Source organism: Aotus nancymaae, unplaced genomic scaffold (genome assembly GCF_030222135.1).
Source record: "Aotus nancymaae isolate 86718 unplaced genomic scaffold, 86718_ANA_hifiasm-v0.15.2.pri h1tg000010l, whole genome shotgun sequence".
NCBI lineage: Eukaryota > Metazoa > Chordata > Mammalia > Primates > Aotidae > Aotus > Aotus nancymaae.
Window position 1 is genome coordinate 53,988,831 of NW_026988421.1, and position 17,727 is coordinate 54,006,557.

The window sequence follows — 17,727 nt, forward strand, 5'->3', positions numbered from 1 at the left end:
ACTGTTTGGGTGCCAAGCTAGTTTTTATTATGGCAACCTGAAAGTAGTTTAAAAAAAAATAGACTATGGAGTTCACACCCTGTTAATTTAGCCAGAGAAAAGGTAGGCAGGCTTAACCACTGATGTAAGTAAGGCCTCTTCTTTGCATATCAAATGCTTGCCTGTTAGAGAGAAAGTATGTAGGACACTGACTGGGGTGCAATTCTCTGCTCTCTGTGTAAATTGCCTTTAATTTTAGGGAGGAAAAAGGTACATGCATGGTAAGCCCAAGAGGAAAGAACTGGAACAGGGAATTGACAAGAGGATGTCTCTGGGGCTTTCTTTGGAGATGGCCTCTCGGTCAGGGGAGCAGGCTGCAGCCGAACAGGTTTTAGATTAGTGTGTATTAAAAATGTATTTAGGAACATAAAATATTTAGGATTTTTGAATTACTTGTTTGATACGCAAATGCCGTTGGCTATACCCATGAAGGATGGGTCGCATTACATTTGACAAATCTTGCCTCAGAGCAGTCTTCCGTTTATTTACTCCCTCCTCCTGTGCCAGGATGGATCTCCAAAACTCATCCAGCCACAGGCTTCAAAGATCTGGTGAGCAGTATGGAAAAGGTTGGAAAAGGAGGGGCTTTGGGAAATTGGAACCCAATACGCTAATGAAGCCTCCATGGCAAATCAATTTCATCATGTTAAGGGAGTCAAATGAAATCTTAGCACATACTTGAGAGTCTATCTTCATTGCTCTGACAACTGAAAATTCTTTACATTTTTAGCTAGCGCAGGAGTGGTGATTTCTGCCGTCTTTCTTTGGGAGCAAAAACACAATAAAAATTAAAAATTAAAATCCTTCTTGTGAAGTGACTTGAAAACCCATTCACCCCAGGGAATTGGCAGGAGGTAGGGAAAGATGGCCTGCTTCAGCCTTCCAAAGTGCTGAGATTACAGGCGTGAGCCACCGCACCTGGCCTCAATCTTATTAGGTTGGTGCAAAAGTAATTGTGGTATTGCCATGACTTTCAATGACAAAAAACACAATTACTTTTATACTAACCTGATGATAATTGTCTTCTGGCCCAACCTTCCCTTGGAGATACCTGGCAGGAGTTACGGGACCATTATTGTTCCTAGACAAAGAATGAAGAACAGTTAGGAACATGCACAGTTACTCACAAGGGACATTTGAGTCCCACTTGTTCCCATTCATTTTCTGCTCAAGAGATAATGTATGATAGTAATAGCCATTATTTCATGGCTGCCGACTCTGTGTTGTACTGTGACAACCGCAGCATCCCAACTACCCTATGTGGTTGGTTATTTTATCCTGTTTTCCCCATTTTTTATATGAGACCTTGGCAAGTTCAAGAATAACATAGACTTGCCAAAGTCTCATCTAAAAAATGAGGAAAATAGGCTAAAATAACACAGTAGAGCTGCACTTGAACCTCGGTCCATCAGACTCAAAAGCCAGGGCTTTCTCAGCTCACCCTTAGTTTCTTCCAACATGGAACATTCGGAGATGACGTGCCATTAAAATAAGGGTTTGTGGCTTTAGGCCCAACACAGGCCTTGGCTCTTTGGGAAGTACAGGAGACATGGAAGTTAAGCAAGGGAACCTGCCTCTAAAAAATATTTGCAATTGAGGTGTTTACTGTAGAAGACAGAATTATGCAAGTCAGCAACAAAAACTAATGCCTAGTAAAGATTTAACATTATGTCACAGGTAATAAGAACAGTAAGTCCCAGTTCAGGTACCAGCTTAGATGCAATGGCTTTCTATTTTGCCTAATAAGGACATTCAGAAACAACTACCAGCATCTTTTGATATCATCATTTCAGAGAAAATAAAGGATATTGTAATACCACAGGAAAGAAATGAGGAAGGATAGTCTTTAGCAGAGAGTGTGTGGAGTCCCTCCATATCAATGCCACTCCTTTCTTTTCTCTGCTCTCTGCCCTGGGAGGCTGACCTATGTGGGCTCCATTAACAGAGACCCTGGCCCTGTGGTTGCCAGTGGGGTTTAGCCAGAAATGCCAGGACAGGGAGGAAGGGAGAAGCATGGAGGCAGATATTTATTCCCTGTCACTTCCGCCTTCAGGCTGGTCCCTTCAGGCTGGTGGCATCCCTTTAAGGAGGAGCCACTGTGTGGTAGAAGGGTCTTCTCTATCCTGGTAATCACTCCCACCCCTCTGTGGCCCTTCAGCTTAGGAGTCATGCTGGCTGAGCTGCTCTAGCCCAGGTTCCTGGATCGTGTATCTCTTATCCTTCCTTTACATCCCACCAACACCTTTGTCAGTTGTTCTGGTGTTAAATCTCTCATTGAATTATTGTTATTATTATTAATTTTATGTGTTTATTTATTTTGAGATGGAGTCTCATGCTGTCACCTAGACTGGAGTGCAGTGGCGTGACCTTGGCTCACTGCAACCTCTGCCTCCCAGGTTCAAGTGATTCTCTTGCCTCAGCCTCCCAAGTAGCTGGGACTACAGGCACACACCACCACACCCGGCTAAATTTTGTATTTTTAGTAGAGACAGGGTTCCACCATGTTAGCCAAGATGGTGTCGATCTCCTGATCTTGTGATCTTCCTGCCTCGGCCTCCCAAAGTGCTGGGATTACAGGCGTAACCCACTGCATCCAGCCCAAACTGCTATTACTATTGTTGTTGTTGTTGTTGTTGTTGTTATTATTATTATTATTATTGAGACAGGGTCTCAACTCCATCACCGAGGCTGGAATCCAGTGGCACAATCATGGCTCACTGCAGCTTCAACCTTCTGGGCTCTGGTGATTCTCCCATCTCAGACTCTTGAGTAGCTGGGACTACAGGCCCCTGCCACCATGCCTGGCTAACTTTTGTATTTTTTGTAGAGGTGGGGTTTTGCCGTGTTGTCCAGGCTGGTCTCGAACTCCTGGACTCAAGCAGTCCAACGACCTCGGCCTCCCAAAGTGCTGGGATTACGGACATGAGCCACTGTGCCCGGCCTCCCTTGAATTATTATTACTCAAGTATTCCATCGATTTCCTGTTGGAAATTGTGACTGATACAAGGAAACTCTTTAAAATCTAGCAAATTTAACTTCATGAAACTTGACTGCATTATCCTCATTTTTCTCATTTCACTGCTGACCACTGAAAGCTTCATCTTGTTAGATCCATACTACCATCCTGTCTTTTCTGACTTTCTTGGATTCCAAGTGGCAACTACTTATCCATAGAGTGAAACCTTTTTACTTCCTCTGTAGATGTCCCATTAGCAGAATACACTAATGTGTAATGGGGAGAACAGTTGGGCAAACTGGTAGGTACCTCAATTGCAGTGTGTCTGAGGGAGGCTTGAAAGCAAGGGAGTGGCCAGACCACCCAGGCTTCAAGGTGGCACTTTCTTCCCCTTACCTGTCTCCACTGGGGCACACCAGATGCACATGCACCCGCCAGGAATGGTTCCATCAGGACACAAGCTAAAGTGGTTGTCGTGAGTCTTTCTAAAAGTTGACTCTTAACAGTTTTTCTTCATTTTTAATTTCTAGATGAAAGTTTCCCACCTCATGCAACTAGTTGGACTGGTATTTAGGTTTCACAATGTATTTAGCTAATACTTCATTTTGTTGTTTTTGCATTCCCAAAATTTATGATGTTTTAAATGCTACAAAGTACATTTTGAAAGTCTGGGATGTTCAGGGAAGATTGAGGTGAGTATGCCACACTTTCCTGTTCTCATTCCATCTCCTCCCTGCCAACCCCTCCAATACTACACTTAGGCATTTATGTTCCTTGGGACGCTAGGTGATTATAGCTCTCTTTAGCAAGGGTCTGTTACTGGGTACGACATGGTGTGATAAGTAAAGTTCATGTTCTTTTTCCCAAGGGATGATATATTAGTAAGGATATAGGTTCAGATGTGTGTAACAGAGACTCATAAATTATAGTTGCTTACATACATTGGGACTTCAGAACCTCTTATCACAGTGCAGATGTAGATGGTTCAGGACTAGTGTGGTGGCTTTGCTTTGTAAGGTTGTCTAGGGACTGGGCTCCTTCTTTCTTTTTCTCCTGAGCAGTTTGGCCTGATTCATATGGTCCAAAGCTACACCTATTCCCTTTGAGGGAATTACATTCTGGAAGGACATCAGTAATACTCACATCCTGTTGGTCATAATTTGGTCACATGACTGCACCTGGCTGTAAAAGGAAGCAGAAAAATGATGTCTTTATTCTGCATCCAGCAATTTAGCAGTTTATTATTAGAAAGGAAGAATAGATATTATGAAGAGGTTAGCCACAGTTGGGAAGTGTTAAAGTCTCCTTGTGCCAAGCAAGATATTTTCTTACAAATAAGTTAAAGGGAAGGGCTGTGCAGTTCCACTGAGCTTGAGTTGCCTCTGAGGCATCTAAGTTGATGACAAGGGACTAGAGTGTGGATGAATTTTTGGAATGAAACAATACAATGTAGTCATGGGCTTTAGAACTGAGCCCTGGAATCCCCATAGAGAATGATTTCTTTAAGGAGTGATATGCAGAGAAAGAAGACCACATCCCAGACTGCATCTGAGTATATGTTTTTTACATTTTCCCAGTTGGGGGATGGAATGAGGAAGAAGAGAACTTGAATAAAGCAAAGAAATGTGGAGGTGGTAGATATTGGGTAGGCGTTCTCCAAGGGTCTCTTGCATATGTGCCCATATAGTGAGCAAAGCCACTGACTGTGTTCTGGACTGTCTTTTCAAAGATCTTTATATAGTGAACAGCATTGGAAGACAAAGATATTGTTTTTCTTCAGAACAAGAGCAGGCACGCTTACTGTTCAGTATTAAAGATACAGTTTCTCTATGCCCAGGACTCTTCTGTAATACACCCCAGTGTATGAAAAGGTATCATCTATCCCTCTTCACATCTCCTTTTGGGAACTGAGTATTAAAGAACCACCACAAATGCTGGTACATTGACTATCGCTATTACTGTGAGCAATTAACCATTTTTTGTCTCTGGCCAGGAGTTTCTTGGCTTCTGCCAGCATCCATCAAACTGGCAGCTAAAATTGTAAATCTGCAAATAGGGTAAAAATCTTAGACCCTTCACAGTTCTCAATAGGAGGGAGAATTTCAAGTCAAAATTAGGGTTGTTCATTACCAAATGCTATAAAGAAGTTAAAGAAAATGAAGAATAAGAAAAGGCCTTGAGTTAATGTTTCAATACCATGGCTCTCAAGCTTTTGGACTCAGGACTCTTTACATTCAGCTTATTGAGGGCCCCAAGGAGCTTTTGTTTATGTGGGTTATACCTACTGATATTTACTGCAATAGGAATTAAAACTGAGAAATAATCTTAAAATATCTATTAATTCATTTAAAAATTATATGACATCCACATGCACAAAAATACATCAAGCTGAACCTCATAACTTATACACAATTACAGGCAAAACAACCAGCTAGCATCAAAATAGCAGGATCAAATTCACACATAACAATATTAACTTTAAATGTAAATGGGCTAAATGCCCCAATCAAAAGACACAGACTAGCAAATTGGATAAAAAGTCAAGACCTATTGGTGTGCTGTATTCAGGAGGCCCAACTCACGTGCAAAGACACACATAGACTCAAAATAAAGGGATGGATGAAGATTTACCAAGCAAATGGAGAGCAAAAAAAAGCAGAGGTTGCAATCCTAGTCTCTGATAAAATGAACTTTTAAACCAACAAAGATCAAAAGAGACAAAGAAGGGCATTACATAATGGTAAAGGGATCAATGCAACAAGAAGAGCTAACTAACTATCCTAAATATATATGCACCCAATACAGGAGCACCCAGATACATACTTCTAAAAGTAAAATGTAAACCTATACAACTTTCAGAAGAGAACACAGGAGAAATTCATTATGACCTGGGATAGGCAAAGAGTTCATAGATATAATTGCAAAATCACGGTCCATAAGAGAAAAAAATCTAACGACTTAATCAAAATATAAAACCTTTGCATTGTGAAAGACAGACAGCTGACTGATCAGGGTGGTGGTTGCTAAAGGTTGGGATGGCTGTGGCAATTTCTTTTTTCTTTTTTTCTTTTTCTTTTCTTTTTTTTTAGACAGAGTCTCACTCTGTTGCCCAGGCTGGAGTGCAGTGGTGCAATCATGGTTCACTGCATCCTCCACCTCCCAGGCTTAAGCGATCCTTCCACCTTAGTCCCTGAGTAGCTGGGACTACAGCTTGTGTGCCACCATACCTGGCTAATTTTTTGTTGTTGTTGTCAAGATGGGGTTTTGCCATGTTGCCCAGGCTGGTCTCAAACTCACAATTTCTTAAAGTGTCATGCATTGGTTGGCACTTCCTTTCATGAAAGATTACTCTGCAGTATGCAGTGCTGCTTGATTGCATTTTACCCACAGGTAGAATTTCTTTCAAAATTGGAGTCAGTTGAAACCCTTTCAAACCCTGCCACTGCCTTATCAACTAACTTGATGTAATAGTCTAAGTCTTTTGTGGTCATTTCAGCAATGTTCACAAATCCCAGCACTTCCAGAGAACAAGGAAGGAGGATTGCTTGAGGCTAGGAGTTTGAGACCAACTCTGGGCAACTTAGTGAAACTTGACTCTAAAAAAATACTTAAAAATTTAACCAGGCAAGGTGGCAGGCACCTGTAGTCCCAGCTATTCAGGAGACTGAGGTGAGAAGATGGCTTGAGGCCAGGAGTTCAGGCCATGTGGCACCAGTGCACTCCAGCCTGGGCAACAGAGCCAGACCCCAACTCAAAAGAACAAAAGAACAACATTCACAGCATCTGCACCAAGAGTAGATTTCATCTCAAGAAACCCCTTTCTTTACTCATTTATAAGAAGTAACTTTTCCTCATCTGTTCAAGTTTGATTATGAGTTTGCAGCAATTCATGTTTGGGCTCCACTTCTAATTCTAGTTCTTATGCTGTTTCCACCACATCTGCAGTTACTTCTTCCACTGAAGACTTGAACTCCTCAAAGTTGTTACCTATGAGGGTTAGAATCAATTGCTTCCAAACTTCTGTTAATATTGATGTTTTGACCCACTTTCATGAATCTGAATGTATTTAAAATGGCATCTATAAAAGTGAACCTTTACAGAAGGTTTTCAGTTTACTTTGCCCAGATCTATCAGAGGAATCACTATGGCAGCTATAGCTTCATGAAGTATATTTCTTATAAGACTTGAAAATCAAAATAACTCCTTAATCCATGGACTGCAGAATAGATGTTGTGTTAGCAGGTATAAAAACAACATTCATCTCTTGATACATCTCCATCAGAGCCTTGGATGACCAGATGCATTGTCAATAAGCAGTAATATTTTGAAAGAAATATATTATTCTGAGCAATAGGTCTCAACAGTGGGCTTAAAATATTCAGCAAACCCTGCTGTAAACAGATGTGCTCTCACCCTAGCTTTGTTGTTTCATTTATAGAGCACAGGCAGCATAGATTTAGCATAATCCTGAAAGGCCCTGGGATTTTCAAAATTGTAAATGAGCATTGGCTTCAACTTAAAGTCACCAGCTGCATTAGCCCCTAACAGAAGAATCAGCCTGTCCTCTGAAACTTTGTAGCCTGGCATTGACATCTCACCATCTATGAAAGTCTTAGATGGCATATTTTCCCCAATATCAGGCTGTTTCATCTATGTCGAAAATCTATTGTTGAGTGTAACTACCTTCAATTATCTTAGCAAGATCTTCTGGACAACTTGCTGCAATTTCTACATCAGCATTTCCTGCTTCACCTTGTACTTGAAAGTTACAGAGACAGCTTCTTTCCTTAAACCGCATGACTCAATCTCTGTCAGCTTCCAACTTTTCTTTTGCAGCTTCCTCACCTCTTTTAGCTTTCACAGAATTGAAGAGAGTTAGAGCCTTGCTCTGGATTAGGCTTTGGTTTAAGGGAATATTGTGGTTTGTTTGATCTTCTACCCAGACCACTAAAACTTTCTCCATATCAGCAGTAAGTCTGTTTTGCCTTCTTATCATTTGTATGTTCACTGGAGTAGTGTTTTGACTTTCCTTCAAGAGCTTTTCCTTTGCATTCACAGCATGGTTAACTGGTGCACGAGGCCTAGCTTTCAGCCTGTTTCTGCTTTTGACATGCCTTCCTCACTAAACTTAATCTTTCTAGCTTTTGATTTAAAGTGAGAGACAAGGGATTCCTACTTTCACTTGAACACTTAGAGGCCATTGTAGGGTTATTAATTAGCCTAATTTCAATATTGTTGAGTCTTAGGGAATAGGTAGCCCCAAGGAGAGGGAGAGAGACTGGGGAAAATGCAGGTCAGTGGAGCAGTCAGAACACGAAACAGTTATCAGTTAAGTTTGCCACTTTATATCAGCATGGTTAGTGGCACTCCCAAAGAATTACAGTAGTAACATTAAAGATCATTGATCACAGATCACCATACTAGATATAACAATAATGACAAGTTTTGAAATATCACAAGAATTGCCAAAATGTGACATGGAGACACAAAGTGAGCACCTCCTGTTGGAAAAATGGTGCCGATAGACTTGCTTGGCACAAGGTTGCCACAAACCTTCAATTTGTAAAAAATGCAATATCTGTGAAGTGCAGTAAAGCGAAGCACAATAAAAAGAGGTATGCCCGTACATGGAAATTTATAGCAGCTCTGTTTGTAATCACCAAAACTGAAACAACCCAGATGTCCCTCAGTCAGTGTATGGATAAACAAACTTTGGGACACATCCACCATGGATATGTAAGAACTCTGCAGAAAAGAACAAGCTATTGATATATTCAGCGACGTGGATGGATGGATCTCAAAGGCATTATTCTTTAAGACTGCTTTGAAAAGAAGTCTCAAAGACTTTATACTATATGATTAAATTTATATGACATTTTAGGAAAGAAAAAACTATAGCAAGAACAAATCAGTAGATGCCAGGAGCTGGTGGGGAGTGGAGGGAGAAGGTGACTACTAAGAATTAATACAAGGGGTTTTTGAGGGTGATGGACTAGTCTGTATCCTGGCAATTATAGTCATGGTAGTTATATGAATCTATCCATGTGTTAAAATTCACAGAACTGTACACCAAAAAAGGAAATTTTACTGTAAGTTAATTTAAAAATAAAATTCAATAGCAATATAAACTCATTATGTAAATGTAACACACTTTTTATGAAAGTTAACCATATTTTCAAAAACAAAAAAAAAATTAGAACAGTGGCATTGTTTTACATTTTCTGTAAATCTCTTTACTGTCTAGCTTTATATAGAGAGCTGCGGTCTCGTATCTCCTTCTGCATTCACTCTGTTGTGATATCATATGTCACATCGTTTCTGGAAAGAGGATGAGAGTGAAAAAAGCCAGTAATGTCTTAGTAGTTTTATGATCATTGTTTTGACCCTGTGGACCACCTGAAATGGTCTCAGGGATTCCCAAGGGTTTCTGGACCCACTTTGAAAACCAATGGTATAACACATTGTTCCAAATTTTATTTTTGTAGCATGTTGACTTTTTTTTTTTTTTCCTGGCTATATCCACATGTCCTCTGTGTTTACTTAATGGCTTTGTTCAAGTTGGCCCATTTTTTTTAACTTAAATTTATTTAAAGAGGAAACTTTCTATATCTGCTATAAATAGTCAGTACTTCTTTCCCATACATAGTAAATACAAAAACAAATACGTATGAGAAACTTAATATACATTTTAAAGGTTTACTTCTGGGCCAGGCATGGTGGCTCACACCTGTAATCCCAGCACTTTTGGAGGCCATGGCAGGTGGATCACCTTAGATCAGGAGTTCGAGACCAACCTGACCAACATGGTGAAACCCCGTCTCTACTAAAAATACAAAAATTAGCTGGGCATGATGGCAGGCGCCTGTAATCCCCAACAACTCAGAAGGCTGAGGCAGGAGAGGAGAATTGCTTGAACCTGAGAGGCGGAGATCACAGTGAGCTGAGAATGTGCCACTGCACTCCAGCCTGGGCGACAGAGTGAGACTCCGTCTCAAATAAATAAAATAAAATAAAAAGTTTACCTTTGAATCATCTAAAATCATCTCTGCATGCCAGAGTTTGGAAAACACCAATGTAGAGAAATGACAATGATAATGATAGCTCATTCTGACATGGTACTCCATTTGTATCAACCCATTGAATCCTGGCAATTACTACTGTACAAGGCAGATAGAATTCTTATACTGTCTTTCTACGAAAACAACAACAACAACTCTGAAGCACAAGGAGGTTGAAGAAGTTGCTCAGTGTTCCACAGCAAGTACATTCCAGGGCTGGAATTTGAACCTAAGCAATTTGGCTGCAGAGTCCAAGATGCTGTCTTGGCAGATAGGAAACCCGGATTTTTGTTCAAGTCCTGCCATCAGTTGGTTCTCAGACATGTCACCGAACCTCACTGTTCTCATCAATAAAATGAGAAAGGTGAACTACATCCGTGTTTCAAGTTGAAATGTCTGGTGCCCATGGGGGCCAGATAGTTAAGGGAAAAGTGGACTGAATCCGGTGCAATAGGAAGTGGTGGGGATTTTACATCTTATCTGAAGAAAGCAGCTTCTATCAGTTTCAGCTTTATTTTTATTTTTTTTTTTTGGCCTTTATTTTGTTGTGTAAGAGTCAATTGAGGTCTGGATATTTTTGTGTAAAGTTACTCAAGTTTTAGAACACTTGAAAGGGCCCGTCGTGCATATGGGCTAGCTGGTTTGTGACTCCTTGACTGGATGAGCTCCTCTTGACTTAGAGGATTTTTGATTAAATGAGCTGTTTTTGTACACTGGTCGAAACAAAATCCAAATCACAGAAATAGTTTAAAACAATTATGAAAGGGGATAAGGACTTAGAACATGGCTCAACACAGCCTACATAAATGTTGATTAAGAGCTGGGTTAATTGAAAAGCCAAGGTACATTAATAGAATAACAAAGTGTATTTCTTTGTGTTCCTTTTGTCTTGTATTAGAGTAAATCAGCAATATTTATCCAGTGCTAATTCTCAGTTTGCAGAGAGCTAATGTAATCATAAGATGAGCTTATTGAAATTCTTTTCTTAGACATAGACACTTGCCCAAGAATGGTGAGTATTAGGAACTTTAGTCAGCACTTGCTCAGAATAGTAAATGCGAACATGTGATTTATGCCATTGTGTGTAGAAAGTAATGTTTCCTGAGACATTTTCTATATATATGTTGGCTGGTTTTTGTTTTCTTGGGGTGGGAGGAGGGTGTTGGTGTGTTGTTTCCCCCTCCTCTCCTTATCAGATTTCCTTGTATGGCGTTTGACAATGTTGCAGGGCCAGTTTCTCTGTGAATCCACAGTAAAATATACCGGTGGTTTCACAATTAACCCAAATGTGGGTTTATGGCTTATGCATGTTTATGTGAATTCCTGCGTTTGTTTTTATGTGTGTGTGTGTATTCGTGAAAGATCTGTTTGAGAGAGGGAGAAAAGGAGGGGGGACAAAACTTATAGACTGAATCATGAAAGATGGGTTTATTCATTAATGATGTCACGAGGATTATATTTTCTCTTGGTTAATAAACTGTTTGGCGGGTATTGTAAGCCATCCAGAACTAGTCATGCCATTTCTTGGAAAAGATCTGAAGCAACTAGTAATTGAAATGATTATCATTTGATCAGAGAGATATTTGAAAATAACACTCATCTACAAACTTGTCTCTTCTGGGAAACCATATTTAGTCAAAACGTTGCCAAATTCTCTCTTTACTAATGTTGAGACTGATACACCACACCACCTAATTATTTTCCAGTACATTCTAAACTTGATTTCTGGTGTGCCGTCTCCAGAAGCTGTTCCCATATGCTTTGAAACAATATCCAGCCTGACTTTATTCTGACATTTAATAATCACCATGAAATAGCTATAAAATGCATGACAACTACAGATCTTTTATTTCAAGAGGATGGTGTGGTGAATCTGAGGGAAATCATCCGTTGAAATGGTACTTCGTAATGGGCCCCATTGTTTATAAAGTACTCAGATTTTTTCTTGAGCAGAGGATAAAAACACAGTTTCCACTTTGTCTCCCATTTAGTGGTAGTTCATATTTAATCATGATAAGGGAAAGGATTCCATTACTAAAGTTTTACTTTTCATTTTTGATAGAGTATTTGTTACTCTGCTGCTGCCTAACAGACTTTCTTCTCAAAAGCAGCTTGGAACCGGATGAGGAAAATTGAAATTTTAGATCCTACCTTAAAACATTAAAAAAAAAAAAACCCAGGGCTTCTTATTATATGAAGCTTATCCTAATAAACCTTTTTTTGTTCAAATTAGAGAATGTGTGTATGGCAGGGAGGAGGAAAGTCATGTTTAACAGCAAAATTAGCCAAAATCAGTTGTGAATTCCTTTTGTTTAATAGTTTAGAGACATCTTCCTGTTGTTGTTTGTCAAAAATATTTCAAAGATTCTGTAAGCTTAGGGGTTTTCACAGCCAAGCTTTCTTCAGAAATGTGAAGTAAAAGAAATGAAAGAAGTCAGTTCAAGTTGAAATGTCAAATGCTTAAATAACTTAACAAACCTAGTGAAATGATCTTCTTGAGCCTTTTCCAAAGAATCTTTGGGTGAAGGGGCCTCTATTCCATGTATGGATGTCTATTAAATATCTCGCTGGATTAATTCTGAGTCAGAAAAGTTGGTTGTTTCCTAGAAGCAATTAGAGATGCTTAACATTCAAATTTATGATCCGTAGGAGAAACTTACATTTCAACTACTTTTCTTAGATTCAAAGACTTTCTCCTCATTCACCCTCTCACCCCCTACCCCATATGTATTAAAAGAAAAAAATCAGTTCATTTCTCAGCTTACAAAGTTTTTGAGAAACATGAGAATGTGTAAGTTTCTTTCAGTGGGAAGCACATAACATTTATGAAGTATTTCTTTTGGGATTACATCACAGTTTTATTTAATTTTTAGGACAAAAGTTAAATTCAATATTTGTGTATAAGCCAAGGGAAAATGTACCATAAACATAGGAATTTTGGGGTGAGTCAGAGTTCCAAGAATCCTAGATTTACTTAGACCATTTATGTAGAGACAGGCTCACCATTAGTCATCTAGCTTTCACTTTTTACATTTGCAATTAATTACACCTAAAAACTACCTTTCACCCAAGTGGTCAGATAGGTAGAGTATGAGCTTTGGCGACCAACATTAAAAATGGCTATTAGAATTACTGTCCTGTTTTTGGATACTTTCTAATTGTGTAACAAATATATAAATTATTCCTTAACTAAACAACTAGCAGTGAAAACCCATTGAAATGAAATAGTTACTGAAGATTCTGTGTCACCAAAATGCACACAGTCTCCTTGCAATAGGTCAAACTACTCATATAGCATTTCAGATGGGCCTTGTGGAGAATGGATCATTGACCTCAAACCTATAAATAAGGTTTTTTTGTTCTTCCCCAACCATTTCTTGTAGGATGAAGTCATTGCTGTTTCCGAAAAGGTGATTGTGAAGCTTGAAGACCTGGTCAAGTGGGTACATTCTGATTTCTCCAAGTGGAGATGTGGCCTCCAAGCTGGACCAGTGAAAACTGAGGCCTTGGGAAGGAATGGACAGAAGGAAGCTCTGCTGAAGTACAGGCAATCAACCCTAAACAGTGGACTCAACTTCAAAGACGTTCTCAAGGAGAAGGCAGACCTGGGTAAATATGACTCGTACTTCTAAATCTCATGTGTAGGCATATATAGTAACTTAACGTTTTGGTTGTAGATCTTTCTGGAAACTCTATCGTTTATATATAAATATATTTAACATTTCTTTAACCTTAAAGGGGCCTAAGAATATGGATGGAGAGATGACTGGATGGGTAAGGGGTGAATGTTACCTGTTGGATCATAGGACCTTCTATGTGTGAGGCCTTGTGCTGGGGTGATACAGTGGTTCTAAACAACTTGCGGTGTGGTGTCAAGGCATACGATTTAATTAGGGCACCTAAAATTGAATTAATCAAGAGTTTAAATACTTGCTATAAGTATGTAGTATGATATCTGTTAACACCATGTCCCAATTTCATGTTTTACATTGAGTGGAAAACAAAGTGAGGAAAAGCGATGAGTTCCTCAATGTGGAGCAAGAGAGCAATGTCAAGGCAGGGGATCCACTGGCCGGCAACCAATGACATGGATTTGCTTGAGCTTTTAACATTCAGTGGTTACCATCAACTATATATATCTTTTTTTTGCTTGTTTTCTTTTTTTCTTTTTTTTTTTTTTTTTGACTTCCTTCCCTCTTCCACTGTAAGTTTAAAGGAGAACTTGGGCTTTGGAGCAGTTACCCTGTTTGGTGTTTGCATACTAACTCTGCTGCTTACTTAGCTGTGTGGCCTTAGGCAAATAATTTAACTTCTAAGCCTCAGTTTCCCCATCTAAAAAATAAGGGAACTCCGTAGGGTTATTGTGAGACGTGAGATGGAAAGGATAGAGCACATCAACTGGCATATACCAGGAGCTCCATCATTAATTCTATTTCTTTTTCTTAACACTTTCTTCTCCAGTACATTTTGTGTCCTATTTTGTGTCCTTTCATTCTTTTTTTCCTGCTGTTTGTATCCCCCGTGGCATTCACTGATTTACTCTCCCAGCATTGCTCAAGACGAAAATCGTTGACCTCTGATTTAAGCTAGTTATTTCCTCTTTAGGCAAAGAGGAACTGTGCTTTAACATATTAAGGCATCTTTTTCTTTCATTTGTGCACAATGCTGATTTTTGCAGTCCTATTTTATACCTTAATGTGACAACTTCCTGGTTTTTTTTTAAACCCAGAACTTAACTATTACAACAAACCTAGGCAATTTATTTTAATTGGCATAAAGAGACTGAATAACACCAGTAACTGACTGTGGCTTTCATGTGACTCTGGTTTGTGATGAGCTGTGCTGTGTTTTGGGAATAGCATTAATATTTTCTTACAGTTTGAGTTTAACTATCAACAGTTTCCTGGCATCTTTTGGTTGATGTCAGACGGTCATATTTCAGATATGGCAACCTAATTGTCATGTGCACATTTAGAGAAAATAATTAAACTAGTGGTTTTCCTTCTAAAGTCAAAGAGTTTTTTAATTGTCTTCCGATACATGCTGTTACACTCTCCAGTTTTGTGAACACACAATGACTAGTCTTATGACATGCAATAATGTTGAATAATACATCTGTTGTGTTACTTTCCTGATGTGTGACCTAAGCTGTATTGCCATTGTCTTATGTTTTCCTTAACATTAAAACCTTTCTTTTGTTTGTTTAATTTTGTGTGTGTGTTATAGAATATACTGTTACTAATAAAAAATTAAACAGGAAACCCACAGGGGACAAAAGGATGTGTAGATGGTTAAGCTTGATGTCACACATATAAACAAGAGTATTTATAGCAAGGTTTATGTTTAAAATTGTGTTTAAAATGGATAATTTATTAATGAACATGAAAATGGGTCTCATTTCTTAATTCTACTTAAAGAATTAAGAGGATAATCTTTCTGGATTCTAAAAAAGAAGGTTCATATTCTACCTTTTTGCAACTGATTCTAGAAGAAATTGGTTTATAGTGCATATCCACAGTACTTGCAGGTAGTTTGGCCTGGAAAATCTAGATGAGTGGTTTTTAAATCTAGTTGCTCATTAGACTCACGAGGAGAATTTAAAAAACAGTAGTGATTACGGAGTCCAGCTTCTCTAGATTCTTCACTCAGTAGACTAACTAACGAAAGGCCAAAGGAATGTGTATTGATAAAAGAGTTTCTAGGTTGATTCTGATTTTTTTTGTTTGTTTGTTTTGGTCTCATTTTGGAGACAGCTTTATGATTCAGGCTGAAGAAAGGATAATGATCAACAGGAGAGTTGATTGGGAGGCACCCCCTGGGGAACAAGAAACACCATGTACTTTAAAAAATTTTAATGTAAAATACCTCTTTAAGGATAGAATTTAGGGCCTTGAAATTCTACTCAGTTGCTATGAACTGTGGGGAATTTGAGACAAATAGCTTTTGTAATTGGAATGCACACTGTGTTGTAATAATGTGGAAAGAGAAACAAAAACTTTCCTTAATGTAATGAGTTTCCATTATCTGCTTGATCTAAGGTTTGTAAGTCTACATTGTCAGGATTTATACTGGGGAGATGGGGGTGTCATTTTCTGTACACGTTCCTGTCCCAGCAGCTTTCTCTTCAGCCTCTTCCTTTCTCTGTCTATAACATCAAAATATTTGTTGTCTGTACTTTTCTTTCTCCGCAGTGGTTTTCTTATCTCCCTTTCTCTTGGTCACACTGAAACCACCTCCAATACCACATTGTTAATGGAAATTCACACACTTATTAGGTTTTTCCTTCTGTAGAACCCTTCCAACTCCTCATTGTTCTTACCAAAGAAAGAAGATGAACTGTGAGATTACTTGAGACCCTCCCTTTTTTTCTGGTGGAAGTAAGCAAAGAATGGAAAGATCTTACCTTTCTATGGATAAAGTAAAACTCCAACATGTTATTGTCTTTTAACTGAGCTATTTCATAATGTTAAAACATCAATAATAACAAAATAATTAGATTGGCTCTTAAAGAAGGGATTTTAAAATATAAAAGCTCATTAAATAACTTTTCTTGCTTAGTGTTTAGATAGAATAAGTTCCCTTTAATCCCAGTTTGTGTCACTTCCTGTCTGTCTCTGAATAGTAAAAAAAAAACAAGAATGTTCTCACAAATGTGTGTCTGCCAACAAATTAATACTCCACAAAGAGAAACTCTGCCCCACATGGCAGCTTCCAATAAATGCTCTGATTCAAATCACAACTCTTTCATTTTTTTTTTAAATCCCCTTCCCCCTTGAGGGAGCACATTTATGTCATCTTTCTGCTTTTTAAAACTCTCTAGAGTTTTCGTTTAAGACTCTTAATGGTTGATGACTAAAACTACAGATCTGTATAGTGGAAAAACTAATAATCTTAAGAAACACTTCTGAGATGTGGTAAATTGCATTATTCTCTTCCCTCCTCTTTGTCCTTTTCAAAGAAAGAAAGTTCAACATGAAACCAATGCAAATTATGACTTTACTCAGTGAGATGTTTTACCTTCTTTCAGAGTATTTCATACTGAAGTTTATAAAAAAAAAATAAAGAAAATAACTATGTTAAAATAGGAGGGTTAAGGAATGTATTATTCATAAGCATAACGAACACAAGAACCTGTTTTTCCAGAAGAATTGGGTTGATTAAATCATTCACCACACAAGCCTCTAGTTATTTATTTTTGTCTTTAGAATTACAGTACTTAGCTTTTGTAATAAAGTGGACTTGATACCCATATTTGGTATGGCAGTTGAAAGTAGTCAAATGAAGTATTACAGAATTTTTAGCAAGTAAGGAATATAAACACTATCAGTTAAACATAGCAAACTTGCATTTTTTATTCCTTGGGCTATAGTTTGAAAAAAAATCAAATTATTTTATGTAACACTGATTCTTACAGAGTTCCTTTAAGTGAAGTATGAAAGCTGCAGTGTAAGCTTTATTGGCCTATAAATATGTCATTATAGTTGGACTACATTTATATGCTTTGGATTGTTGTTTAAGCCAAGAAAATATGTCTCTACAGGTTGACTTTTTATTGAAGCCCTTTGAGGCATACAACAGAATGTATTTTAGGCCAAGGTTATTAAAACAGCATTTTCATTTTTTTGCAGCAGACTCATTGTCAATTATGCTGCCACAAACTGTCTGTGGATGGGC

At 38.4% G+C, this 17,727-nt stretch overlaps 1 protein-coding gene across 2 annotated transcripts in view; it reads left to right on the forward strand.

Annotated features, from left to right (window-relative positions):
- The window catches only part of ARID5B (AT-rich interaction domain 5B), a 195,082-nt gene that overhangs the window by 24,415 nt on the left and 152,940 nt on the right, over nt 1-17,727 (forward strand). For both annotated transcript variants that reach the window (XM_021675771.2, XM_064374166.1), the window contains exon 3: nt 13,437-13,662. In XM_021675771.2, the coding sequence (XP_021531446.2) occupies nt 13,437-13,662 (226 nt within the window). The remainder of the gene's footprint in view (nt 1-13,436; nt 13,663-17,727) is intronic.